Source organism: Saprolegnia diclina, assembly GCF_000281045.1.
Source record: "Saprolegnia diclina VS20 unplaced genomic scaffold supercont1.147, whole genome shotgun sequence".
In the NCBI taxonomy this organism is placed as follows: Eukaryota; Oomycota; class Saprolegniomycetes; order Saprolegniales; family Saprolegniaceae; genus Saprolegnia; species Saprolegnia diclina.
This window is the reverse complement of record NW_008246214.1, coordinates 39,754-63,543: the sequence shown is the minus strand read 5'-3', so window position 1 is coordinate 63,543 and position 23,790 is coordinate 39,754. Positions and strand designations below refer to the sequence as shown.

General features: G+C 58.0%; 13 protein-coding genes across 13 annotated transcripts; 9 read left to right on the top strand and 4 right to left on the bottom strand.

Moving 5' to 3' along the window:
* Positions 1–7: 7 nt before the first annotated feature.
* On the top strand, positions 8–944 carry SDRG_16705 (hypothetical protein). The gene is made up of 2 exons (XM_008622923.1): positions 8–506; positions 556–944. Exons 1-2 carry the CDS (start codon positions 48–50, stop codon positions 892–894), a joined length of 798 nt encoding a protein of 265 aa, XP_008621145.1. The 5' UTR covers positions 8–47; the 3' UTR covers positions 895–944.
* Positions 945–3,233: 2,289 nt separating this feature from the next.
* On the top strand, positions 3,234–4,081 carry SDRG_16704 (hypothetical protein). The gene is made up of 4 exons (XM_008622922.1): positions 3,234–3,428; positions 3,479–3,577; positions 3,632–3,883; positions 3,931–4,081. The coding sequence occupies exons 1-4, from the start codon at positions 3,246–3,248 to the stop codon at positions 4,024–4,026; spliced, it is 630 nt and encodes a 209-aa protein (XP_008621144.1). The 5' UTR covers positions 3,234–3,245; the 3' UTR covers positions 4,027–4,081.
* Positions 4,082–4,315: 234 nt separating this feature from the next.
* On the bottom strand, positions 4,316–5,369 carry SDRG_16703 (hypothetical protein). The gene has a single exon (XM_008622921.1). It carries the CDS (start codon positions 5,316–5,318, stop codon positions 4,392–4,394), a length of 927 nt encoding a protein of 308 aa, XP_008621143.1. The 5' UTR covers positions 5,319–5,369; the 3' UTR covers positions 4,316–4,391.
* Positions 5,370–6,002: 633 nt separating this feature from the next.
* On the top strand, positions 6,003–7,015 carry SDRG_16702 (hypothetical protein; the record flags this gene model as incomplete). Its single annotated transcript, XM_008622920.1, has 1 exon — positions 6,003–7,015. The coding sequence occupies one exon, from the start codon at positions 6,003–6,005 to the stop codon at positions 6,942–6,944; it is 942 nt and encodes a 313-aa protein (XP_008621142.1). The 3' UTR covers positions 6,945–7,015.
* Positions 7,016–7,051: 36 nt separating this feature from the next.
* SDRG_16701 (hypothetical protein) lies at positions 7,052–8,805 on the bottom strand (the record flags this gene model as incomplete). The annotated part of the gene is made up of 9 exons (XM_008622919.1): positions 7,052–7,248; positions 7,294–7,387; positions 7,437–7,541; positions 7,582–7,704; positions 7,743–7,832; positions 7,877–7,960; positions 8,040–8,270; positions 8,313–8,615; positions 8,661–8,805. Coding segments are annotated over 9 exons (1,321 nt in total), but the record flags the coding sequence as incomplete, so codon positions are not given.
* Positions 8,806–9,464: 659 nt separating this feature from the next.
* SDRG_16700 (hypothetical protein) lies at positions 9,465–10,076 on the top strand. Its single transcript, XM_008622918.1, has 2 exons — positions 9,465–9,676; positions 9,729–10,076. Exons 1-2 carry the CDS (start codon positions 9,495–9,497, stop codon positions 9,988–9,990), a joined length of 444 nt encoding a protein of 147 aa, XP_008621140.1. The 5' UTR covers positions 9,465–9,494; the 3' UTR covers positions 9,991–10,076.
* On the bottom strand, positions 9,997–13,058 carry SDRG_16699 (hypothetical protein). The gene is made up of 13 exons (XM_008622917.1): positions 12,808–13,058; positions 12,345–12,760; positions 12,075–12,291; positions 11,718–12,032; positions 11,576–11,665; positions 11,507–11,520; positions 11,311–11,454; positions 11,025–11,263; positions 10,790–10,980; positions 10,582–10,740; positions 10,432–10,542; positions 10,260–10,388; positions 9,997–10,215 (listed from the first exon to the last, which is right to left on the bottom strand). Exons 1-13 carry the CDS (start codon positions 12,956–12,958, stop codon positions 10,091–10,093), a joined length of 2,301 nt encoding a protein of 766 aa, XP_008621139.1. The 5' UTR covers positions 12,959–13,058; the 3' UTR covers positions 9,997–10,090.
* A 776-nt stretch (positions 13,059–13,834) lies between these two features.
* SDRG_16698 (hypothetical protein) lies at positions 13,835–15,004 on the top strand (the record flags this gene model as incomplete). The annotated part of the gene is made up of 1 exon (XM_008622916.1): positions 13,835–15,004. The coding sequence occupies one exon, from the start codon at positions 13,835–13,837 to the stop codon at positions 15,002–15,004; it is 1,170 nt and encodes a 389-aa protein (XP_008621138.1).
* Positions 15,005–15,243: 239 nt separating this feature from the next.
* SDRG_16697 (hypothetical protein) lies at positions 15,244–16,458 on the top strand (the record flags this gene model as incomplete). Its single annotated transcript, XM_008622915.1, has 1 exon — positions 15,244–16,458. The coding sequence occupies one exon, from the start codon at positions 15,244–15,246 to the stop codon at positions 16,456–16,458; it is 1,215 nt and encodes a 404-aa protein (XP_008621137.1).
* Positions 16,459–16,540: 82 nt separating this feature from the next.
* Positions 16,541–17,785, top strand: SDRG_16696 (hypothetical protein; the record flags this gene model as incomplete). Its single annotated transcript, XM_008622914.1, has 3 exons — positions 16,541–17,252; positions 17,296–17,616; positions 17,664–17,785. 3 exons carry the CDS (start codon positions 16,541–16,543, stop codon positions 17,783–17,785), a joined length of 1,155 nt encoding a protein of 384 aa, XP_008621136.1.
* Positions 17,786–17,958: 173 nt separating this feature from the next.
* On the bottom strand, positions 17,959–19,060 carry SDRG_16695 (YjeF; the record flags this gene model as incomplete). Its single annotated transcript, XM_008622913.1, has 9 exons — positions 17,959–18,041; positions 18,085–18,208; positions 18,251–18,353; positions 18,398–18,458; positions 18,506–18,561; positions 18,610–18,669; positions 18,716–18,749; positions 18,802–18,977; positions 19,022–19,060. The coding sequence occupies 9 exons, from the start codon at positions 19,058–19,060 to the stop codon at positions 17,966–17,968; spliced, it is 729 nt and encodes a 242-aa protein (XP_008621135.1). The 3' UTR covers positions 17,959–17,965.
* A 161-nt stretch (positions 19,061–19,221) lies between these two features.
* SDRG_16694 (hypothetical protein) lies at positions 19,222–21,563 on the top strand. Its single transcript, XM_008622912.1, has 5 exons — positions 19,222–19,300; positions 19,345–20,810; positions 20,851–20,924; positions 20,966–21,181; positions 21,227–21,563. Exons 1-5 carry the CDS (start codon positions 19,252–19,254, stop codon positions 21,450–21,452), a joined length of 2,031 nt encoding a protein of 676 aa, XP_008621134.1. The 5' UTR covers positions 19,222–19,251; the 3' UTR covers positions 21,453–21,563.
* A 590-nt stretch (positions 21,564–22,153) lies between these two features.
* Positions 22,154–23,632, top strand: SDRG_16693 (hypothetical protein). Its single transcript, XM_008622911.1, has 3 exons — positions 22,154–23,142; positions 23,190–23,377; positions 23,427–23,632. Exons 1-3 carry the CDS (start codon positions 22,205–22,207, stop codon positions 23,585–23,587), a joined length of 1,287 nt encoding a protein of 428 aa, XP_008621133.1. The 5' UTR covers positions 22,154–22,204; the 3' UTR covers positions 23,588–23,632.
* The last annotated feature ends 158 nt before the right edge of the window (positions 23,633–23,790 follow it).

Here is a 23,790-nt window from a genome sequence, read left to right as displayed (position 1 = left end):
GCCGTCCTGTCGCCAGCATACGCAAGCCGAAGATCGCAATTGGCGGCATGGCACCCACGACCAAGTTTACGGCGACGTGGTTCGCGCGGCCGAGCGACGAGTCGATCGCGGTCATCGAGCTCCGCCGGCCCAAGGTCAAGAACGCCATCAACGAGGCTGTGTACGCCGAGCTCGATGCACTCATCGGCTACTACGAGGCGCACCCGCACGTGCTCGCGATCGTCCTCACAGGCGCCGGAGACTACTTTACGAGCGGCATGGACCTCACGTCGATGCCGACAGAAGTTCCATCGCGCAGCGCCACACGCCGCTTCATGAACCGCCTCATCGAGTGTCCGAAAATCCTCGTCGCCGCCGTGAACGGCCATGCCGTTGGCATCGGCGTCACGCTCCTCACGCACTGCGACGTTGTGTTTGCCGTCGAGACAGCCACTTTCTGGACGCCGTTCATGCGTGTCGGGATCGTGCCCGAGTTTGGCTCGAGCTACTTGTTCCCAAAGATTCTCGTACGCGGCTTAGTCCAACGTGTCTTACTAACGAGGGCAACTGGCGTAGGGCCCGATGCTGGCCAACGACATGCTTCTGCGCTCCAAGCGGGTGGAGGCGGCGCGAGCGCATGCAGGAGGCCTCGTGACCGAGCTCTTTCCCGTGACCGGATTCTTGGACAAGGTCGTTGACGAGGTGGCTGCCATGGTCGATCAGCCATGCGCGGACGAGAGCCTCCTTGTGTTCAAGCGGCTCGTAAAGGAAGGCAAGGGCATTGAAAAGGCCAAAGTCCTTGCTGCGATCGAGCGCGAATACGTGGACATTGACGCCCGTTTTGAGAGCGGGTATCTCGTCGAGGCTGCGGTCAAGCAGTTCATGGCGGGCAAAGCCGGCACCAGCAAGCTCTAAACTCTGTCGTGATACAACTCTGTCGTGATACAACGTTATTGTGATGATCATGTGCGCATTTTGGTTCAACAGAACATCCCATGGCGAGTGTTGCCATGAAGTACTCGATGTGCTGTTCATCAGGTGAAGCAGTGCGCTGACCCTGTCCACCTCGTCCCATCAAACCTTGCGCTGTCAAAGGCAATGTGTATCCATGAGGTGTACCAAGGATAGAAGGATAGATGGAAATATTTACTAGAGATGCATAGATGAATCGATGGATATATCTCGTATGTATACTACTGTACCGGTACGCGGTGGCCACGCCAACGCCGAGTAGTTCGCGACGACGTTCCAAACTCGATATTAAATTGTGTATGAGAATCGGTTTTTGCTGCAGGACGCCACGTACACCTTGGAGAGTCATGAGAATGTCCGCCGGGCATCCAACGTGCATTACGGTGACCAAAAGCGAATGCAGCACCTAGATCTCCAACGCATTGGCGACGCTGTGCCGACACACTTTACCCATGACGACGGCAATCGTGGAATAGAGTCCATAGTTCCAGCCCGCTACCTCTTGCATGGCACTGATCACGTGCACAATCTGCGCCGTGCACGACACTTGAATTGCACAGTGCACCAAGTGGCGTCGAGTGGAGTATCGCGTTGGATCCATGCGGATACGCCTGCGCGCACCCTTCCACGCCGATGAGGACGCGCGCAATGTTGTTAACGACACTGGCTGCAAAGCTATCGCCGTCGACGAACATGGTGGTTTGGTTTATGGACGCGTCCGCAAGTACAGTCAAAAGATATGCGCCTTGAGGGTAGACTTTCTCGACAGTGGCGCCTTTGACGAGCACCATACCGGCGGTGGGCGGCCACCAGGCACCGGGGTGCATTGTGGGTAGTTGTCGTAGCCCACGAGCAGCTGCAGGGAGGCTGACGCTTCGTTCTCGCAGCCGGTTGTGCACGTCATGACGTACATGTACAGCGTCGACGAAGGTGACACTTGGAGGAGGTGTACGAGCTGGTTTCCAGTTGCGACCCACGCCGCAAGCGAAGCTAGCACGCTCCATTCAGGCCGTGAGCACGAGTTGGGGGCACACCCCGTCAAAATAAGAAGACACGACTGTGAGAGGGGGTGTAATAAATCGCGATGTAGCTTGTCGACAACAAAAAGGAGACTGAGATGTAGGACGTGAGGTTGGCGAGAAGATGTGCCTATACCTTGAACGAGGCGCGTTTTGTCCTCCTTTGCCTGTACAACGCTGTTGGTGCGGGCGCTGTTGGAGAGCCACGCGATCCGATACGAGCGGGAGGATTGTTGGCGATGCAAGGAAATTGAGGACATGAATGCTGTCTAGGCAGTTCGAAGCCGCTGCTATTCGACGACGGTTTCAAGTACGGTGGCGCTTTATAAGTAGAAAGCCTACGCACCTCCCGCAAAGCATAGCTGCGAGCAAATCATGCCCTCACGCAAAGTAGAATTTGATTGACGGTCATCATGGGTGCTCCTCGTCGGCAACTGCGCTGGCCGAACGTTCACACCGTCGAATGAGGACTAAGAGCGCTCATTTTGCTATGGGTTTTGTATGGCGCTACATAGCGCACTCCGGCAGTAGTGGTTTCAAACGGGTGCAGCCGTTGGGCGACAGCTCGTGTTGGCGGGTTTAATCGAACGATGCTTCACGCGTGGAGAGGATGGACATTATGATGCTATAACGAATCTCTTCTTTGGGTGGTCCACCCAATCGCGCGAGCTTGTTGTTGTGTGTGCTTTGGCTATTGCGCGCAAAGCCGGCGCTGGGACGAGGGACTACGGTAGCTTGTCATCGATAGCCACCGAGCCCCTGCCGCCAACGGGATGACTCGGTGGAATGCCATGGAACGTAGCTGTCGGCAAGAATGGCCGAGATGTGAGCAGATGTTGCAGCTGCACAGAATACCATGGTGGTGCCACTTGTCGACTTGAAGCGCAAAGCCAGGACCGGCGCAAGTATTGTCTGTCGCTGCGTTCATGAGCGTACAAAGCTCCGATACGATTCTTGAACACTGGGCCTTGAGCAAGATTGCAATAGTCTACTAGAGGTAGCCCTTTCGTCAAAATGACCAGCAATGGTGACCTTCAATGCAGGGCACTAGCAGCAGCAGGACCATCCGGGACGACGTCCGTCGAACACTGATCGACGGATTGCGTCATGACCTGGGCCGCACAGCAATCGACGTCGGCTCTGATTGGCTACTTTGTTGCGATGCAACGCGATGTGCCCGAAGCGAGCCAATGAAACGTGAGTTTGCACTGGGCCGGGCCCACAAATGAGGGCGCATCCTCCACGCTGCCCATTTTCCAACTTCACTCGTCAGCGATGGTCAAGATCGGTGTCCTCGCGCTGCAAGGCGCTTTCGAAGAGCACGTCGACATGCTCAAGGCTGTCGGCGCCGACGCTGTCCAAGTCCGCCTCCCGTCGGAGCTTGAAGGCCTTGATGCGCTCGTCTTTCCCGGCGGCGAATCCACGGCCATTGCCAAGGTCGCCGAGCGTTGGGGCATGGTACATTAGACTTTCGATGCCCTGCCCAGCCGCTGAAACCATTTTTGTAGATTGAGCCGCTCAAGCAATGGGTCCACGACAAGAAGCCGATCTGGGGCACGTGCGCCGGTATGATCTTGCTTGCGCAGTCGGCGCGCCATGCCAAGCAGGTTCGGAAACAGACCCAAGATCAGGAAGAAAGCTCATTCTTGAATTAACATTAGGGCGGTCAAGCTCTCATCGGCGGCCTCGACGTCGAAGTCTCGCGCAACTTTTTCGGTGCGCAAATCCGCAGCTTTGAGCAGCACATCCGCGGCCCGCCCGGCTACGACGAGGCGACGCCGTACAACGCCGTCTTCATCCGCGCACCGGCCATCGTCTCTGTCGGCGAAGAAATCGAAATCCTGTCGCAGATCAAAAACGCGTCGCCGGCCGACGGCTCGGACCCGACCGACGTCATCGTGGCGGCCCGCAAGGTGCGGTAAAAGCATCTTGTCGTGTGGAAGCTCACATTATTTGATAGGACAACATCCTCGTCACCGCGTTCCATCCCGAGCTCACGAGTGACACGCGCTGGCACCGGTACTTTGTTGAAGTCATCGTGCAACACAAGAAGTAATCGCGCAGTGAGTGTAAAAGTTATCAAGAACGTTCTAGTACTAGTTAGTCCCCCATTCTTCTCTTTGGGTTCAACTCCAAGCCAAAAACACAAAGTCGCTCAAAAATGACTGTGTCGTTGCTGCTTCGAGTTTGACTCACAGTAAGTGTCTTCACACCAACGAGTACATGTTTGCCTACCGTACGGCGCTTCTGGGAAAGCCCCGCAGAAGCCAGTCAATGTTATTTTACCCAGGCTCCAATTGATTACTTGGACTGTAGTATCGTACGAACTCTCTCTACCCACAGCATCCTCATAACCTCACGAGAATGTATTATATATAACGTTATGCAAATCTACTACTCGTGCTTGTCACCGACGACACGCTACTGCGTCGGCTTCTTGTCTGCGGGGAACGCCGACAGCGTCTTGTAGTCCCACGGCGCGCGCTTGGGCGGAAACTTGCCGCTGCGCATGTCGTTGAAGCACTCGCGGATCTGCGCTTGTGTGTTCATGACGATCGGGCCGTGCCACGCGATGGGCTCCTTGATCTTCTTGCCCGCAAAGAGCATCGCCGAGACGGCTTTCGAGCGCGCAGTGAGCTCGAACGTCCGCTTGGCCTCGTTGGTCGCGTCGAGGAGCGCGACTTGGTTGATGCGAATTGGCGCCGTGTTGAGAAGCGCGTCGCCCTCGTACACAAAGAGCATGCACGTGTCCATGCCAGCGGGGATGTCGTATGTGAGCGTGCTGCTCGGCGACAGCTCAAAGTCGACCATTTGCACAAACTGCTTGGTCTTGAACTGGCCCGTCCGGCCGTCCGCAAACGGACCCGCGAGCAGGCGCGCTTGGACACCGGGCGATAGCTCGACCTGCGGAATTGTCGCCGGGTCTTCTGTGCCGTACGACGGATCGTCCATCTTGTGTTTGGCCGGGACGTTGAGCCAGATCTGGAAGCCTTCTTCGATCTCGCCAGCATTGTTGGCGCCGCCTTCAGCGTGCTCGATGCCGCTGCCGCAGCTGATCCACTGCATGCCGGGCGCCGCAAACTCTTCGCGGTTGCCCATCGAGTCGCCATGGCGGCCGGTGCCGCGCTTGAGGTACGTCATGATGTCCATGCCGCGGTGCGGGTGCCACCCGATGGGAAAGTCGTCAGCGTGGGCGGCGCGGCCGTCGCTCTCGATGATGAGATGGTCGCACATGAGGAAGGGGTCGCTCTCTTCGGACGGGATGGCTCTGGGGAAGGCTTGGATCACTGTGCGGTCGTCGCCAAAGGGGTGGGCAATGTTGGCGTCAACGACGCGGATCGTGCGCATTGTGGTGGGGGTGCTGGTGTTGGTCGAGTTGCGGCTTGTTGACTGGTTTGCTTGAAGTGGTTTGCAGTTGGCGTGCTGGAGTTTTTTGCGGGCGGATGCTCTGGTGTTGTTGTTTTTTGTTCAGTGGTTTTGGGTTTTTTGTTTGGATGTGTTCTCGGACGGTTGGGCGGTCGGCTCTTTTGGTTGCGCACGAGCAAGATTTCCGTTTTTGATTTGTCGTTGGATGTCGTTCGTTCTTCTGGCAGTTGTGCGGTTCTGTCTGTGTTTTGTCGCGTCTTCGTCCTTCGGTTTGGTTTTGTTGTTATTTTTTTGTTGGGTGTCTCGGCCATTAGTCGTTGGCGTCCTTCGGTTTTCTTTTCTTCGGCTACTCCTGTCGTTGCGGCTTGTCATGGCATTTCGGTGCTGTGCAACTTGGCTTGTGCGGCTTGGTCCAGGGGGCGCGTGACTCGTCGAGGTTGCTTCCTCAGGTCCTTGCTTGCGTGTGCTATGAGATCTTTGGGTTTTTCTTTTGCTTTAGGAGTTGGTTTTTGTTCCGCTGCTTCCGTGGTCTTCTTGTCGTGCAGTGTTGTCACTTGTTTCTGTCACGCGAGGGTCATGGTGTGTTTGTGTTTGCAGTTGTTTTTGCTGTGTATGTTTCTGGCTCTTGCCGGTCCTTTTTTTCCTCTTTTTCTTTTTGCCACTCCGATGATGGCCAGTGCGATGCGCACGATCCGCGTGGTTGACGCCGGGGTTTCCCGGCCTTTTGGTGACGAGCGCTCGGTTATGCAGGCCTTTCCGCTGGGGATTCCGTCCGAGGAGAGCGACCCCTTCCTCATGTGCGACCATCTCATCATCGAGAGCGACGGCCGCGCCGCCCACGCTGACGACTTTCCCATCGGGTGGCACCCGCACCGCGGCATGGACATCATGACGTACCTCAAGCGCGGCACCGGCCGCCATGGCGACTCGATGGGCAACCGCGAAGAGTTTGCGGCGCCCGGCATGCAGTGGATCAGCTGCGGCAGCGGCATCGAGCACGCTGAAGGCGGCGCCAACAATGCTGGCGAGATCGAAGAAGGCTTCCAGATCTGGCTCAACGTCCCGGCCAAACACAAGATGGACGATCCGTCGTACGGCACAGAAGACCCGGCGACAATTCCGCAGGTCGAGCTATCGCCCGGTGTCCAAGCGCGCCTGCTCGCTGGTCCGTTTGCGGACGGCCGGACGGGCCAGTTCAAGACCAAGCAGTTTGTGCAAATGGTCGACTTTGAGCTGTCGCCGAGCAGCACGCTCACATACGACATCCCCGCTGGCATGGACACGTGCATGCTCTTTGTGTACGAGGGCGACGCGCTTCTCAACACGGCGCCAATTCGCATCAACCAAGTCGCGCTCCTCGACGCGACCAACGAGGCCAAGCGGACGTTCGAGCTCACTGCGCGCTCGAAAGCCGTCTCGGCGATGCTCTTTGCGGGCAAGAAGATCAAGGAGCCCATCGCGTGGCACGGCCCGATCGTCATGAACACACAAGCGCAGATCCGCGAGTGCTTCAACGACATGCGCAGCGGCAAGTTTCCGCCCAAGCGCGCGCCGTGGGACTACAAGACGCTGTCGGCGTTCCCCGCGGACAAGAAGCCGACGCAGTAGCGTGTTGTCGGTGCCAAGCACTAGTAGTAGCTTTGCATAACGTTATATATAATACATTCTCGTGAGGGTGACGTCTCGGAGTGATTCCCGTACAACTATGCAGCTAGCTTTTGAAGAGGCGACTTTTGCATTCAAATAGGTTATCTAGCGTTGGCGATTTAGATTCCTTGGTCGTTGGCCGCCTTCTTGAACTTCTTTCGCAGACTCCGGCGACGGCTAAAGCCCTTGGTGAGCGTGCCATCCGCGCCGGCGGCTTCGATTTCCTTGTACACAAGCTCGTTTTCGCGGCCAATAAAATTGGTGACTAGGTCGATAAAGCATCTTAAACACCATACCAAGGTCGCGCTACCTTTGCCAGTCGTCCCGCCGCGCGCCGTGCGGCCAATACGGTGGATATGCGTCACGACGTTGGTCGCAAACTCAAACTGAACCACGTGGTCGACCTAGACACGGCCGTCGCATCCGACTCATAACAACTTTTCGAAAACGTACATCGCGCGTGTCGAGACCGCGGGCAGCAATGTCGGTCGCCACGACGACCTGACGCCCCGTCGCCATGGCGGCCAAGACATCGGAGCGCTCGTCCCGAGCCACTTCCTAAAAGCTCTCAAAAGCATGTTCGCAAAGGAGTGTGTACCTTGTGCAGCGCGCGGCAGGGAATGTCGTTGGCGACAAGGAACTCTTCGAGAGCCTTTGCACTCGCGACCGAGTCGACAAAGATAAGGACGCTGCCACTGGACTCGCTGTCGTTGGCCAGAATCTAGTCGACGTGAGATGGCGGCGCCGCATGCGACGCACCTCCAAGAGACGCTGCTCCCGCTCGGCGCGGTCGCTCGACTTCAGATGCAGAAACGTTTGGTCCAGTGTCGAGAGCGTCCGGTGGAATTGCTACGAGTCGAAGATCAAGGCTTTGAAATATCGAATCAACATACGTCAGTGATGGCGTAGACGGCGTCCGGGAACTTGCGCTTGAGGTACTCGCTGACAGCCAATTTGCCATACGTTGGGATGGTGGCGTACAGAGATCGTCGTCTGTAGTAAGGTCTGGCCAGTCGTCATCAAGGATGTATATGCCAGTGGCGTGGAAAAGGATATCGCAGCAAAAATCGTTTGGCGCGGGTACGATGCCAGCCCCACGGGCTCGGTGCTATCGTTGTCGCGGTGGAATCCTGGGATGTACTCGTTCGAGGCCGGGTCCACGAGCGCTTGGTTGCGGATGACGCCAAGCACTTGCTTCGTATCGCGCTCAAAGCCACCGCCGAGAAGCATATCAGCTTCGTCGACGACGATCATTTCTACCGACACCAAGTCCTTGGCCGACGCGTGCTAATTTCGTGTTTGCCATAGCTGCTACCATCCGCGACGAACCTGCAAGATGGCCTTGGGCGTGCCGACAAGCACGGGCGTCCGGCGCGGAATCGCGTGCGTCTTTGTCAAGCACGCCAGCGGCACCTCGGGGTCCAAGCTCTGCACGACGCGCTCGATCTGCTTGACGAGTTCTTGGTTGGGTACCATGATGACTGCGATAGGCTTGCGAATCGCCGTCATCGGGTGCGGGTACGCCCGAAGCCGCTGCAGAAGCGGCAGCACGTACGTCAGCGTCTTGCCACTGCCGGTTTCGGCGCCAATGACGACGTCAGGACGCGCCGGGTCGAGCACCATGGGCACCGCCTACGCTGCCATGCACTATTTTGTGAAGGAGCCTATGTGGTCTACCTCGCGCTGGACTTGGCTGGGCGTCGCAATGCCTTGGGCGGCAAGGGCCGAAACGAGGCTCTCATCAAGGCCCAACGTGTGGAAGCGCAGGCTACGAGGCTGCAGCAGCAGCGCCGACCGCGCCGAGAGTCGTTGGAGCATCATCATTGCAGTGTAATTCAAGCGAGCCAATCATCAACGTGTTTCACTACAATAGTGTACGACGTGAATAGTGTATACTTGATCGGCGACACTCTGGATCGGCAGGCGCACTTGAGTGATGAGATCCCATTAAAGTTACTGTGAATCGACCCTTAGAGACGCGCTGTCAACCCGAGCATTCAGCTGCAAGCGATCGAGGTCGCGATATTCGCTATATATAATACCAATGGCCATGCGTCGGAACCCTCCGAGAGTCCATGAACAAAGAGTGTGATTAGCCACCGACTTCGACACCACGTGACCCTACCGCACTAGTCTCACTATGTATCCAAAGCTTAAACTCAATGCGATATGCGTTGCGAACATGCACAATTTGTCTGTAGGACGATGATGTAACCACCTCGATGCGTTTCGGTTACGCGCAACCTGCTTCTCAGAGTCTCAATGACGTCTGCCAGGTACTGGTACCAGCAAGAAGGAACAGTGTTCTTTGACCTTGCTCTTTTTCTCGTATCCTTTGGTGAACTAGCGATCGCAGCGGACGCGGTGACTGTGCATTTCATCGTCGAGTCAATTTGACACTATTTCAGGTAGCCGAGGTTCCGAATCCGGATAATTCGGATACGGATACGCTGCGCAGGACAGGTTGGTTGGCCAGTGGCGAAAAGACTCGGGAAGACCAGCACGAGCAGCATGATGCGCCGGTGTGTGATGCAAGCGCGGTCCTTCGCGACCAAGAAGGGCAGCGCCGCCACGGAGAAGCGTGGCGCCAAGTCGGCCAAGTTCAAGGCCACGGCCAAGAAGAACGACAAGGGCACCGACTCGGGCAAGTACGACGTCATGCTCCGTGCCCTCAAGGGCCGCGACATCCCGCCGTACGTCAGCCCATGCAATGTGTCACGTGTATGCTCATCCTGCACTGTACAGGCCGGAGTGGACTGAGGCCGAGAAGCAGGAGCACTTTGAGATTGGCCGCAAGTACAACTCGATGACGTCGATCCGCCACAACGCGCTCATGAAGGACCTGCAGCTCAAGATCAGCTTGAAGTGGGAGGCCATCAACGCGCTCCCGACGGCCGAGTTGAGAGCAGAGGCGCTCGTCGAGGACTTTTCGCTCGTGCCCATGACCCGTGGCTTCCCGACGTGGACGCCGCCGATCCCGGGCTTCAAGCGCTTCCGCGACGACTAAATCGAATCGAGCCCATGGCGATTGCTGGCTTGCGATTTATAACATACTACTAATAGATAGACGACACTACGATATGGTACAGGACACGGGCAGACGTCGCTCATCCGCCGCTCTTGGGCTCGGGCTTGGCGAGCCACTCACGCACGTTCTTTTGAATCACGAGCGATGCGAGCGCGCTCTTCTTCATGTTGGCAAAGTTCTTGCGGCAGAGGATGCCCCGCGCCGCTACAATTCACGTTGTGTCCGCGGATTCGAGGGCCGCGACGTACCCGCCTGGACTTTGATCGCCGTGTTGCGCTGCTGGAGGTAGCTCTTGCGCACGAGCATGCTCCGCGTCGCTGCTTGCACGGTCACGGCCGCCCGCTCCATCTTTTGCTTGGCGAGACCCTCTTTGGCGACTAGGCAATACATTCGACCAAATTCGAGACATGACGAACAAACCTTCTTGGAGCTTTTGCGTCGTCTCGCGCATGTGCTTGTAGCTGCGCCGCAAGAGCCACGCCCGCACGTTGGACTGGATCACACGCGCCTCTTCCTCGAGCAGCGCTAGCTCTACGCCACGGTGAGCGACGCCTACGAGCTGCGTCCAACCGTCCGGGCCCATGAGCTGCATGGCCGCCTCGAGCTTGGTCACGTCCGAGTCGTCCATGACGCTGCTGACCTCTATTTTGTCGTGGTCCGAGTCGTGCTCGTCGTAGTCACCGAGGCTGTTGCTACGGCGCTTGGTGCCCAGCGAGAGCGCGCACTTGTCTACAACAGACGGACGTGACGCACCATTCGACCCATAACGCTGGAGTACCGTGGAGACTCATGGTCGAGAAGGCGCCGAGGAGCAGCTTGCGGTTGTGCTGGTCGCTCGAGTCTTGATCGTGAAACAGCCCAAACGACTTGAGCTCCGAAAACGAGAGGTTTGCGGTCGCTTTGGGCGGCGACGGCTCGAGGATGCTGTGGAGGTACGCAGCCACTTCGTCGTGGCCACAGTTCTCTGCCCTAAGCACAGTGTTGGGATACCGCACACTCCACATGTCCACTACCGGTCCGCGGGCGTGAGGCAGTCAAAGTCAAACATCGTCACGTCCGCGTTGTGCGCGAGAAGCACCTTGACGACGCCGAGGTGGCCGCAACCGGCCGCGAGATGCAGCGGGGTCTGACCTTGCGCGCTGCGCTGGTCCACGAGCGCACCGTGGGCGAGCAAGAGCGGGACCAGCGGCGCGCAGTTGTAGAAGCTCACATAGTGAAGCAGACTCAGACCAGCATCGTCGAGCGAATTGAGCTAGAAACAACATGGTGCAACGACAACCGAGGTAAAGACTCGAGTACCTCCTCGAGAAGGTCGGCAGATGTGCCGGCGACGGCCACGAGCTGCTTGACGACGTCTTCGATGAGCGTGTCGGAGAGCGACCCGAGCTCTTTATCGCTGAGCGCTGCCACTGCCGAGTCGTCGAGGAGCACTGGCGAGGATTCCTACACCCAACACGGTTGCTCAGACGTGGACCATCAAACGCGCTCGGTGTACCTCGACAACGTGAGCTAATTGCCCACACATACACGCATGAGGCAGGAAGACGGTGCTGCAAACTCGTACCTGTCGGCTGCAGCGTCGGCTTGGACGATATCACGCGCCGAAACTCCGAGAGGCGTTCGACGACGCGGATCTTGTACTGTCGCTCGTGCGCTAGCAAAATGCATGAGACTACGAGCGAGGTAGCAGCGGCGGAGGGACGTACGGTCGTATTGGTCAAGGGCAAATGGCTGGTGCGTAAAGACGGCCGGAGGACTGCTCACGGATCGTGTGTCTGAGTATGCACTCATCACGTCCGCGTCGTCAACTGGAGACCGCGCACGCTTCATGCTGTGCGGCTCACTGAACGTCGACTTGGTCTCAGTCGTGTCGTCGCTCAGCATGTCCGTGTCCTGGAGCACCTGCGCGAACGTGCTGCCGCGGTACTCGAACTCGCGCGGACTCGACATGGGCACGACCGCGCCGTTGCGGTACGTGACGATTCTCAGCGGAACGCGGCCACCCTCGAGGGTCATGGGTGCTACGACCTCTTGAGCTCAATACTTATGTGCATCGTTGTTACCTGTGCAGCGAAGCACCGTGGACGCAATGCTTTCGGCAAGAACCGTCGCGATGGCTCCAAATTGCACGAAAAAGGGCGTCGATTGCGGCAGCGTCTCAGAGGTGCAAATGAGGAGCTTGGCGCCGCCCGAGGTAAAGTCCCAGTTGGGCGAGTAGTCGGTGATCTGGAGCGGTGCCTTGGTCTCGGGCACGACGGAGAGCGCAGGGAGCGGCAGCATCTAGTCCACCGTTACATGAGTGCATGCGACATCAAGACGCGAGAGCAAGCGACCTTGGGCGACGATGGTGCGTACGATGCAAGGTTGTCGTACACATCTTGCATCGCATGTGGGTCGTTTGACAGGTCCATGTCTCCGAGAAGGTCGACGTCGTCCATAAAGGTCGTGCTGCAATCGTCGTCGAGGGGCGGTGTGGGCGCGGGCTTGGGACTGCGTGGCTTGCTCTTGGCGTCGTCGAGGTAGTGCACAAGCATGTAGCGCGGGTCGCCAACGCGCAGCACGTAGCTGCGTCGATGGAACGACGTGGCGTCGGCCGAGTGCGCGTACGCACCGAGGACGACGAGCTCGCGGTTCACGACGAGCTTGGCGCGGTCTTCGCGGACCATGGTTTCGCTCCCTTTCTTCTTCTGCCACGTCCAACCATCCTTCTTGTAGTCCATAGCGGCAGCGCAGTAGAAAAGGGATCCGCCTAGAGCAATCGTCAGCGATGGCGGGTATCGGTCGCATCCGTCGTACTTGGCGGCTGCTGCTGCGGGCTCAGGTAGACGGGAATCGCAGCCTGGCAGGCCTTAGCATGGAGCAGGAGGAACGCGATCTCGTCCTTGTTGAGCCAGCGGTCCCTTGCGGCCGTCGCCAGCCGCGCCGCTTGCGTCGCTGTCGCGTCCATTCCGTATCCAGTTGGCCGGATCGCGGTCGCCGGCGTCTTTTTATTCTGAAATTGATGATACACCTTGAACGTTGTATGCACCGTGGCTCTTGGTTTTTATATTTTGAACCACGGACCTTCGACAGCGTCGTGGTGTCGCTGATTGGTCCGTTTTATGATTTATTTCGGTCACTGGACCGCTGCGTCCATGAAAGTTGCGATCTTCCTGCCCGCAGCTGCGCGCTGTCCGAGCCAGTCAAACAATGCTCCCGCCACCCACGGTTGTAGGAGGTCGCTGCGGATAAGGTCCTCTTGGGCCTCGTTCGTTGCATGGACATGCGATCAAAGCTTGCATGCGGCCATGCGCATCGCAGGTGCAAGTAGCGACAGAGAGAGGGATGCCAGTGACACCGCGCACGACCTGGCGCGTCTCGTGACACCCGGGCAGTATCATGGCAGTTCGGGCAGTGTATCTTTCTGGCCTTTATCACATGGCCTGCTGCGATCACCCTCACCCGACCACGCTGCACGCATCTATATCAAGTCTGATGCGGTGGACCTGGCTACCGCGCTACGGACAAGACCAGCGAGAAACGAGTAGCACGCCAGCTCCTGCCGCCCAAGCTGTGTTTGCGGCGTCTGGGCGGGGAAAGACGTGTCACGCGACCGGCGAGTCAGTGTCGCAGATCCGGTGTGTAACACGGGCGAAGACTTTTTAAAAGTGCAACGTGACGAAGCTTGGGGTTTGTATACTTTCGGTCGTCGACTCTGCCACGCAGGCAACAGACCGATCCCCGTCCTCCTGTTTACATGGCCGAGCGACCCCACGGTAAGTCTGAACCGAATTTGACGCGCCGTGTCTCCTTCGACGCCAGCGCCGCAGCCCGCCGCAACACGATGTCGGCCATGGATATGGACTCGCTCATGAGCACCATCAACAACGCTGTCGCCAAGATCTCGGCGATCCGCGAGTCGTTTGAAGAGAACCCGCACTACCCGCCGCCGCGCCCGTCGTCGTCGTCGCGGTCGTCGCTGCCCAAGACGCGCAGCCGCCCTACTATGTCCCGCACCTCGTCCTTTGAGCAGCATGGGCTTCCGCGGCCACCTCTCTCGCGCACGAGCTCGACGTCGAGCACGACCTCAAACGGCAGCAGCTTCTCGTCGTCGCCATCGCTCGTCATGAGTCGCGGAAGTGGCAAGTCGGATTTCGACTCGGACGATGGCAGCGACGCCGTCTCCTCCGATCGCGGTGGAATCGTCAAGGCGAAGGCGTCACTCCCGTTTCCGTACAACAAGCTGCCGACTTCGCTGGACCTCGACGCGCTCTCGCCGTTCAAGGAGGCGCGCGCGATGCGCATGCAGGACATTAAGGTAGCGTTCCACAACGGACTTCCGCAGGAGTTTTACAAGGCGATCGGCCGCTTCCTCCGCAAGATCATCGAGGTCAAGCGCCGCTTCCAGAAGCTCAAGCCCATCAAGGACTGCTTCCTTGGCTCGGACGCAGTCGGCGCGCTCATGTTTTACGGCTTTGCGATCGACGAGAACGAAAGCATCTTGCTGGGCAACGTGCTCCTCAAGCTCGGGTACATTGAAGACGTGCATGGCCCCGCGGCCACGATTCTCAACAAGTCGGATGCGTTCTACCGCTTCTCGAAAGCGCTCGAGTTCCACGACGACAACGCGGCCTTGTCGCTCGAGAACGACGCGCTCACCAACGCCCCGGACGTCGATGCGCCCATGGAGACTTATGCGTTCTCGGACGCGTCCGACGAGATGCACGCGCTCATCTCGGAAGAGAGCTTGGCGATCTTGACGCGCGTCTTGCACCACGTGCTGGAGAAGAAGAACAAGCTGCTCTTCCACAAAGGCCACGTCGGCTGCTTCATGGGCGCGGAGCTCGTCATGGCGCTGCGCGAGATGAAGATTGCGACGTCGACGATCGACGCGATCCTTGTTGGCCAGTCGATGTTCGAAGACCAACTAATCGCGCCCGTGGATCCCCACACGTCGAGCTTCCAGAACCGGTACACCATGTTCCGCCTCGTCACGACCGCGCCGTCGGTCTAAGACGACGACCACTGGATATTTAAACGCACCGCTTGCTTGGTTGCCCAACGTAAATCAACGCATTTTCGCTCTTTTTGGAAGTCAAATAAACCGTCGTTCTCAATCGACGGTTTCAAAAAACAGGAAAATAAAACCGTCGGTGGAGACTTTGGCGCGTGATGCGACCGACGGGAGGACGGGCGACGACGCGGAAGCGCAAGGTCTACGACCGCTTCATCCCGGACCGAGGAGCGACCAACATGGAGATCTCGGCCTTGAACCTCGAAGATGACCTCTCGGGCCATACGACGCCGTTCCATGCAGCGCTGGGGAAGGCCGTCCTCGACGAGTACTCGGTCGCCACGGTCCCCATCATCGAGTTCCGGAAGCGCAACAAGGGCTTGAGCCCCTGGCGGCTCCCGCGCGCATTGGGCGATCCATCCGCGTCCTTGCCGTCGTCGCCTGTCATCTACCACCCAAAGAAGAGCCTCGACGCACCCAACCTGCTCGACGACTACTACACCAATGCGTTGACGTGGGTCAGCTCAGACACGTTTGCAGTCGCGCTCGGGCCCGCCGTGTACCTCTACAACACACGCACCAACTCGATCTCGGAGCTCACGACGCTTCGAGGCGACATCGTCGCCGCAACCTCTCTCTTGCACCTTCCGCCCGGCGACCTCGCGATTGGCACGTCTCGAGGCCATACCGAGATCTGGGACGTGGCCGCTGAGCGCATCAAAGTCCGGTATCGCAGCCACAACTTCCGTGTTGGGTCGCTCGCCACTGACGAATCCATCCTCACGTCGGGGTCGATGGACTCGAAGATTATCCACCACGATACGCGCATGGACCGCTGCCGGCCGTTGGCGACGCTCGGGGGCCATTTTGGCGAGGTGTGTGGGCTTCAGTGGTCGAGCGATGGCACGTATTTGGCTTCCGGCGCCAGCGACCATCTCGTGTGTGTCTGGAAGAAGGACTTCAACAGCCGGCGCCAATTTCCGCTACATACGATCCGCGATCATTGTGCAGCAGTCAAGGCGCTCGCTTGGCGGCCGCTTGGACCGAGTGCTATGCTAGCGACGGGCGGCGGACGCAGTGATCGTACGATCAAGCAGTGGCGAGTCTCGGTTGACGCGTGCACGCTCTTGCGGTCGACCGATGCTGGCGCACAGGTTACGGGGCTTCTCTGGTCGCTGCCGCAGCACCACGCCCACGACGAGCTCTTGGCGTCGCAAGGCAGCGATGTCGTCGCGTACAGTGCGGCGTCCATGTCCCCCACGGCCAAGTACGTTGGCGACGCGGTGCGCGTGCTCAATTTGGCGCAGTCCCCGACGGGTGGTTTGCTCGTCACTTCTGGGGCCCACGAGGTCGTCCAGCTCTGGGATGGACGCCCGCGGCTAAAATTTGGATCGACGCAACGGCGCAAGCCAACACCCTCCTCGTCAATGCTGGACGTTGGACAGATCCGGTAGGTCGGAGAAGCCGGTCGCATCTAAAAATAATGCCTGTTGTTGGTTCGATTCTTCAGCACCGACGTCAGTTGCAAAATATTCGATGACGACAACAGCACTGCAGGTCGCTGGAGAAGTGCCATCACCATCGTCCAAGACGCTTCATGCCGGCGGGCCTTGGAACAATGCGCCGTTGTACGGCAATGGCATCTTGGAAGCCAACGCCACCAACGAACGCTCGAACGGCGACCTCGTTGTGCCCAGCTTTTCGCTCGCCGATGCCTTTGGCATCCTGCTCTGCATTCTCATTGCGCCGCTGGGTGTTCCGCTGTACTTGGTCTTTTTCGTGTACTTGCTGCCAGTGTTCACCCTCCTCCGTCTCTACCTCGCGTGTCTACCAGCGCCGACGATGCGAATTTCGCGCCACTGCGGCTTCCAGCTCACGTCGCTCGTGCTCTTCCTCTTGACGCTGCCGCTGTTGCTGCTTACTGCCCTCTATCTCACTATGAGCTTGGTCGTGATCGCGCTACCGGGTAGCATTCTCTACGGCTTTATCACGTGCAACATTCGCCACTTTTGCCGCAACATGACGGTGCTCAAGGACCACCGGCGCCTCGGCCATTGGTCTTGGAACGACATTGTCGTTGTCGTGCTCGGTGAAGTGCACCGCCAAGGTGTTTGGAAGCTTGCGCTGGTCTTTCCGTGCGTGTGCCTCGTCGTACCGCTTCTCAAGTACGTCTTTGTCGTCAACCCCTTCCTCTTCCCGCTCAAAGAAACGTTCACGAACCAGTGGACTGAGGCCATGCCCATGACAGGTACGTTTGAAATATGCCGCTGGAGACAACTTGTCCGCTTTAGATGCGACCATTGTGTCGTCGATCGTAAAGAGCGTCACATGGTCGGTGGTCGACAGATCGACGCGCGAAGAGATTCGCAACGACTACTTCTCGGCCAACTACCCGTTGCCGGAAAAGAAGGATGACGTTGTCGTCGGCATCCAAGTCATGTCGATCGTCAACTTGACCAACTCGATCCACAACGTCGAGAACAAGCTCGTTCGCAGCACTACAGCCAAGCGCGGTCTCTTCCGTGTCCCCCTGTACTTGTACAACCCGTTCCATATCATGACGGGGTACGTTGAGGTGAACCTCCAATTCGGCTTTGCGCTCGAGCACCCAAGTACGTACTATCCAATTACGTGGAGGATTGGCGTCACATATATCCAGTGTGGTGCATCACCGGCACCAACTACTTGGGCAACCAGTTTTACAAGAATGCCAACGCACTCTTTTGGAACTATGCGCCGCAAATCGCTTACGACCTCAAGAAAGACCCGCTCAACGCCTAGTCAAGTCTCTACACAATCAATGCATGCTTTAATCAATCTACAGGGAATGAATGAACTAAGAGTGCGGAGAAAAGAAAAAGCTGTTGGGATCTGGTTTGCACGCCGCTAAACAATCTGCAACATTTGCTTAACCCGATAGATCGCTTAAAGCTGCGTGCTCGTCAGTTCGAGAATGGCGAATTATGGCTCCCAGCGGGCGAACTGTTGAGCACCAACATACTTCGGCATCGCAAGCAGATACTTTTCGGCAAGAACTCTGGAGAGAAGGCTTAGTCCTTGGCACCAAAGTAACCATATACCGTGGCACAAAGCGACCGCCAACGTAGTGGGTCGTGGTAGATGGCGAGAGAAGCTGTGCGCAGAGCTTGGGGGCTGTGAGGGAGATGAGCACAGAAGGTGTCAAGCCGCAGCCCGAAACGTTTCCTGCGCTATGTAAGCAGTCGAGCGTTCACAAATAATTTGTACCTTTCTCGACGTCCCAGCCCGACGGAATGTCGATCGATACGATGGGTTTTGTCGTCGATCGGAGGGTTTTGATCACGTCATCGAATGGTGCGCGTATCTCGCCCTTTCGCTTGGCGTTAGACGCAGCGAACAAGGCAGTAAACAGACCTGAAAGCTAAAGCCAAAGATGCCATCGAGGACGCACCCGTAACGCGCGTCGATGGTTTCCCTAGCAATAAGATTTTTGTCAAATACGAGGCGGCCTTCGGTGCATACTTGGAGAGATCTTGCAGAAATGGAATATCGAGGTCTTGGCACTGTTGGACCAGGCGCTATTGCGCGCGAGGCATGGATACCGACAGCGCGGTCCAATATCGGACCTTATAGAGTGGGTTCTTGGGCGTTTTTGGGTATAAGATCTCTGGCGCAAAACCAAAGTGCTACGGGGACAGTAATAGCACACCAGGGCCATGGGCGCAAGTGTACCTTGAGGTGGCGAGCCGCTACCAAGGCGTCTCCGCTACTTACCGGCATGAGGATATGCCTGACATTCCCACGCTATGGACTGGTACCCGTTGTTGCCAGGACCGGCGACGACGAGCACCGGCGTCTCGCGTGCCTGCTGGAACTCGTGCTCGACAACCGCAGCGACGCTGAGGCCCGCAAGCTCCATGAGCTGGTCGATCGAAAAGGCGTATGTCGACATCAGCTCCTCATCGATTCGCTGCGCTTGGGCCTGATTGATGTACTAGCGCCAGCGCTTGAGCCAGAAGCGGAGCATGGTCGTCCTACCCGCAGGGCTGAGGCCGTCGTCGGTCGTGCTGCCGCCATCGCTGTCAAATCAAAAGGAAAATCGTCCAGTGCATAACCCCATTGTGCAACACATAGCCGACATCTTCCGGTCGCGAATATTACTAAACGACAGTTATGCGGAAGAAACCGATCGGGTAGGAAATCACGCGTGCGGGAAATAACCGACTTCAAAACGGGCCAAAGGTCGTTTTCGGAGCGACGGATCGGAGATGGCGGAGGTCGCGGAGCTCAAGCTCTTCAAGGTCATCGGCTACAATGGTACGCAGCAGCAGCAGTCGCACGGAGCTCATGACCCAGCGTAGGCTCGTACAACAACACGGTCATCTACACCAAGGACGGGCAGTACCTCATCTACTCGCTCGGGCTCACGGTCGTGATCAAGGATCTGCGCTCGAGCGCGCAGGGCTTTTTGCATGGGCACACCGACATTATCACGTGTCTAGCCATCTCGAACGACGGCGCCAAGCTCGCGTCCGGCCAGCAGAGCAAGAGCCGCGGGAACAAGGCGCCCGTGCTGGTCTGGGACCTCCGCGGTGCGATCGCGGCCATGGCCGAGAAGGCGAACCAAAGTGACAAGGTCATCTACCGCCTCGTTTTGCACATGGGCAAGGTACAGGACATGGCTTTCTCGTCCCAGGACACAAGTTTGTACACTGTGGGCGGCCAAGACGACAACGCTCTCGTGTGCTGGAGCATGAAGACAGGCGAGCCGGTGTGCGGGACGCCTGCGGGCGACGACTCGACGCTGGTCGTGACCGCATTTCGCCAAGGTGCCAACAACGACCTCCTCGTGACCGGCGGCAACTACTCGATCAATGTCTGGCGCATCGACCACAAGTACCGCAAATTCCACCCACTGCGCGCGAATCTCGGGAATCTCAAGCGCATCATCTCGACGATCGCACTCTCGTCGGACGACAAGATCGCGTACTGCGGCACGAAGACTGGTGACCTCCTTGAGGTGATCTTGGACTGCGACCTGACCAAGCCCAACTGCGCGTTTCCTCCGGTTGGCGCTCAAAAGCCCCGGTACAACCGCACGACGAAGGAGAGGTTTAGCCAAGGTATCAACACCGTCGTCGTATACGAAGACCACGGACATCGGTACTTGCTCCTCGGCGCCGGCGACGGCAGCCTCGCCATTTTGCCCACGGGTGGTATCAGCGAACCAATCAAGTCGACTCCCATCGTTACGACCGTGATTGAGAAGCTACTTGGCGGCATCACGAGCCTCTCGGAAGGACCTCATGGGGTGCTGTACGCTGGTACAAACCAAAGCAACATGTACACGGTCGCTGTCACAAACACCGACGGCCTCGGTATCCGCGTCGACCTGCGCGCGACGTGCCACTATGGCGGCATCAACGACATTGTGTTTCCCAAGTCGTCGCTCAAGAGCCACGAGATGAACTCAAACCTCTTTGTGACGTGCTCCAAGACCGACATCCGCATCTGGAACGCGCGCCGCGCCCAGGAGATCCTGCGCATCCAAGTACCCAACCTCGTGTGCAACTGCATCGATCTGACGTCGGACGGGTCGGTCATCGTGAGCGGCTGGGACGACGGCAAGGTCCGCGCCTTCTACCCCGAGTCGGGCAAACTCAAGTTTGTTATTCAAGACGCGCACAACGAAAGTGTGACCGCCATCGCGGTGTGTCACGACACGGAGCAAGAGCGCGAGTGGCGACTCATCACGGGTGGCAAGGATGGCCGAGTGCGTGTCTGGCGCATCACACCGTCGCGTCAAACGATGGAGGCGTCCATGAAGGTGCTCGAGATCGTTTGAAAGTACGCCATATCGCGAGTAGGAGCACCGCGGCCCCGTCAACAGCATCCAAATTGTGCGCGACAACTCGTCCTGCGTCAGCGCGTCCTCGGATGGGTAGAAGGACTGGATCGTGCATCTTCTCATGGACGCGATAGCTCGTGCATCTCGTGGAACCTCGAAAACTACACGCGCGTGCAAGCCATGTTTGCCTCGACCGTCTTCCGGCGCATCTTGTACCACCCGGACGAGTCCCAGCTGCTTACATGCGGCTCGGACCGCCGCATCACGTACTACGACTCGTACGACGGCGAAGCCATCCGCATCCTCGAAGAGGCGGCCGACGGCGAGATGCTCGCCCTCGACATTGAACGGTAATCTCGTTCGAACGAGGCTTGCTGATGCCAAGTTGGTGGTAGGAGTGGCAACATCTTTGTGACGGGTGGTCGCGATAGCACTCTCAAAGTGTGGCACTATGACAACGGCGAGCCGATTGCGGTCGGAAAAGGGCACTCGGAAGCGATCAACGCCGTCAAGATCAGCCCCGAGCGCCAGCACATTGTGACCGTCGGTAGCGAAGGAGCGATCATGATTTGGGAGATGGGACCGCTCCTCAACCACGTCACGGACGACGCTAACGAGTAGCTCGTCAAAGCTTGTGTGTACAGAAAAACATTCATACACTGGTATCTCGACATGGAAACTGGCCGAGGGAAGCGTCACGCAATCTGTTGGCCGCTTAGGGGTAGGGCAGAGCCTGAACACAATGTCCGTCGATCTTACATGTAACATCAACGAGTCGACCAAGGCGCAGCACTCGGTGTGATTGCGGTCGGTGGTTTTTGGAACTGCTTGCGTTTTGGGCAACGTCCAAAATTGTGGTGCAGCCAGATGTGGTGGCAGCATAGACGAGAAGCGACGCATCACCATCCTCGTGGTGACCGAGCACGCTGCCCCAATAGCGATGGTTGCTGATGGTACTACTACTCTAGTCCAATGCAAGGAACGTCAACACAATGGCGAGCCCCTTCTGCGATCTGAGCGAGGCCACTTCTACGGCGAGAGACACCAGTCTTGATATCCTTGCTCCAGAACTTCCAGAACGACGAAATCTGGCATCAAAAGCCGTAGAGACTCGACACCGGACTGTCGGGTGGTTCGACTCGGAATTTGGAGCTAGTTCGATCTGGTCCTCGGCACCGCACTAAATATATCGCTTGCCGAATAAAAATCGCCTTCGCGCCGGCTCCCAAAAAGAACGTAGTTGCCACGTTGACTTCGACTTCGAAGTTCGTGCGCCTGGCTATTCGTTGGTTTCGACCGCGTCTGATTGGCTATTTGCGATTGCTCTATTTCGACAAAAACGAAGCCGCGGCTTACTGACTGCTGCGGACCCGATGAGCAGCGATCTGAGCTTCAAGGACAAGGTGTCCAAGTCGCTCTCGTTCCTCTCCGTGCTCGGGAAGAAGAAGCAGCCCGAGCCGCCGCCGAGCAGGAACGCGTACCCGCCTCCGCCGTCGAGCTACTACGGCTACGACTCGCGCACCACGACCTACGACCAGCGCGCCTACGAGCAGCAGCAACAGCAGCAGCAACAACCGCGGTACTATGATGGCGCACCGCCGCCGCTGCTTCCTCCCATGCATCCGTACGTGGTGTCGGCGCCAGACCGCGTTGACGAGCTTCTGTGCACGCCGACGCCCGAGGCGCGGTTCCCAACACCGACGCCCGATATCAAGTACCCATCGCCGTACGACTTTGCGAAAGACCGCCCGACGCCTGTCGAAAAAATGGAGGATCTCCAGCAGCTGCAGGAAGCGCTCTTGCCGTCCCCGTTTGACTACTTGCGCAAGACGAGCGGTGGCATCAACTACCAGCAACCGCAGCCACCGTCGCAACAGATGAGTGGCAACGACTACCGGGTCGCAGACGAGATCAACACGTTGTGCAGAGACTTGGTGAGCCACGGCATGCGCACCAAGGAGAGCGCCCGCAAGTACTCCGCCGCGTCATCGGTTTCGTCCATGTCGTCGTCGTCTTCGTCGCTGCCGCGGGCGAATTCGCGCCATGATGTCTTTATCAAGTCCGAACCAACCACCAACCACGCGTACGGCGACTTTATCGAGCTCGCGACGGCCAACGGCGGGTACTCGTCGGGTGGCGGCAAGAGCTACGACTCGGACTCATCCAGTGGCGGCGCCGTCAAGCACGAGCACGGCAGCGGCGCCAAGCAGTACCGTCGGAAGAACTGCTCGGTCGAAGGCTGCAGTAACCTCTCTCGCTCCAAGGGTCTTTGCAAGGCGCACGGTGGTGGCCGCCGATGCTCTGTCGAAGGGTATGTTTGCTCGTGCTAATGCGACAAGGGGCTCACGCATTTGCTAGGTGCACGCGAGCGAGTCAGAGCAGTAGCCTTTGTATCGCGCACGGCGGCGGGAAACGCTGTACAGTCGAAGGCTGTACAAAGGCTGCCCAATCTCGCGGGATGTGCAAAGCCCACGGTGGCGGCGTCCGTTGCCGCATCGAAGGCTGTACCAAGTCGAGCCAAGGCGACGGCTACTGCCGGTCCCATGGTACATTGCAGTGGCTCTAGGAACACGCACGCTGAATCTATATCGATAGGCGGTGGTCGTCGCTGCGGTCATCCAAGCGGGTGCCTTAAGTGGGCGCAGCGCAACGGCATGTGCATGACCCACAGCGAAGGAAAATACGGCAATAGCTACCGAGGCCGACTGGCGAGACAGTCGACGGACGATGAAATGGACGACACAGACATGACGTAGTAGACCATGATGATATAAAGTAACGAGTCAGTATTTGTTGGACGAGTCAAGCGGCGGCAGGCAAAAACCCAACTCTGCTCGGTCGTGACGCCACGTTCTTCATCCGCTCTCGGCAGCCAAGATTTGACACTCGAATTTTCAACTGCGCGTGTCACTTCTTCCTGATGCATGCAGTCTTGGAGTCTTGGACGCGAACTTCGTCA

Bases quoted from the DNA above. Each gene is read 5' to 3' on its own strand.
- SDRG_16704 (XM_008622922.1), top strand. From the start codon at position 3,246: ATGGTCAAGATCGGTGTCCTCGCGCTGCAAGGCGCTTTCGAAGAGCAC. The intron at 3,578-3,631 runs GTTCGGAAACAG...AATTAACATTAG, and splicing joins CGGCGCGCCATGCCAAGCAG to GGCGGTCAAGCTCTCATCGG. The intron at 3,884-3,930 runs GTGCGGTAAAAG...ATTATTTGATAG, and splicing joins TCATCGTGGCGGCCCGCAAG to GACAACATCCTCGTCACCGC.
- SDRG_16703 (XM_008622921.1), bottom strand. From the start codon at position 5,318: ATGCGCACGATCCGCGTCGTTGACGCCAACATTGCCCACCCCTTTGGC.
- SDRG_16700 (XM_008622918.1), top strand. From the start codon at position 9,495: ATGATGCGCCGGTGTGTGATGCAAGCGCGGTCCTTCGCGACCAAGAAG. The intron at 9,677-9,728 runs GTACGTCAGCCC...TGCACTGTACAG, and splicing joins AAGGGCCGCGACATCCCGCC to GCCGGAGTGGACTGAGGCCG.
- SDRG_16693 (XM_008622911.1), top strand. From the start codon at position 22,205: ATGAGCAGCGATCTGAGCTTCAAGGACAAGGTGTCCAAGTCGCTCTCG. The intron at 23,143-23,189 runs GTATGTTTGCTC...CGCATTTGCTAG, and splicing joins CGCCGATGCTCTGTCGAAGG to GTGCACGCGAGCGAGTCAGA. The intron at 23,378-23,426 runs GTACATTGCAGT...CTATATCGATAG, and splicing joins CGGCTACTGCCGGTCCCATG to GCGGTGGTCGTCGCTGCGGT.
- SDRG_16705 (XM_008622923.1), top strand. From the start codon at position 48: ATGGCACCCACGACCAAGTTTACGGCGACGTGGTTCGCGCGGCCGAGC. The intron at 507-555 runs GTACGCGGCTTA...CAACTGGCGTAG, and splicing joins ACTTGTTCCCAAAGATTCTC to GGCCCGATGCTGGCCAACGA.
- SDRG_16694 (XM_008622912.1), top strand. From the start codon at position 19,252: ATGGCGGAGGTCGCGGAGCTCAAGCTCTTCAAGGTCATCGGCTACAAT. The intron at 19,301-19,344 runs GTACGCAGCAGC...GACCCAGCGTAG, and splicing joins CAAGGTCATCGGCTACAATG to GCTCGTACAACAACACGGTC. The intron at 20,925-20,965 runs GTAGAAGGACTG...TGGACGCGATAG, and splicing joins GTCAGCGCGTCCTCGGATGG to CTCGTGCATCTCGTGGAACC.
- SDRG_16699 (XM_008622917.1), bottom strand. From the start codon at position 12,958: ATGGACGCGACAGCGACGCAAGCGGCGCGGCTGGCGACGGCCGCAAGG. The intron at 10,741-10,789 runs GTACTCCAGCGT...CGTCTGTTGTAG, and splicing joins CTCGACCATGAGTCTCCACG to ACAAGTGCGCGCTCTCGCTG. The intron at 10,389-10,431 runs GTTTGTTCGTCA...TGTATTGCCTAG, and splicing joins GACGCAAAAGCTCCAAGAAG to TCGCCAAAGAGGGTCTCGCC.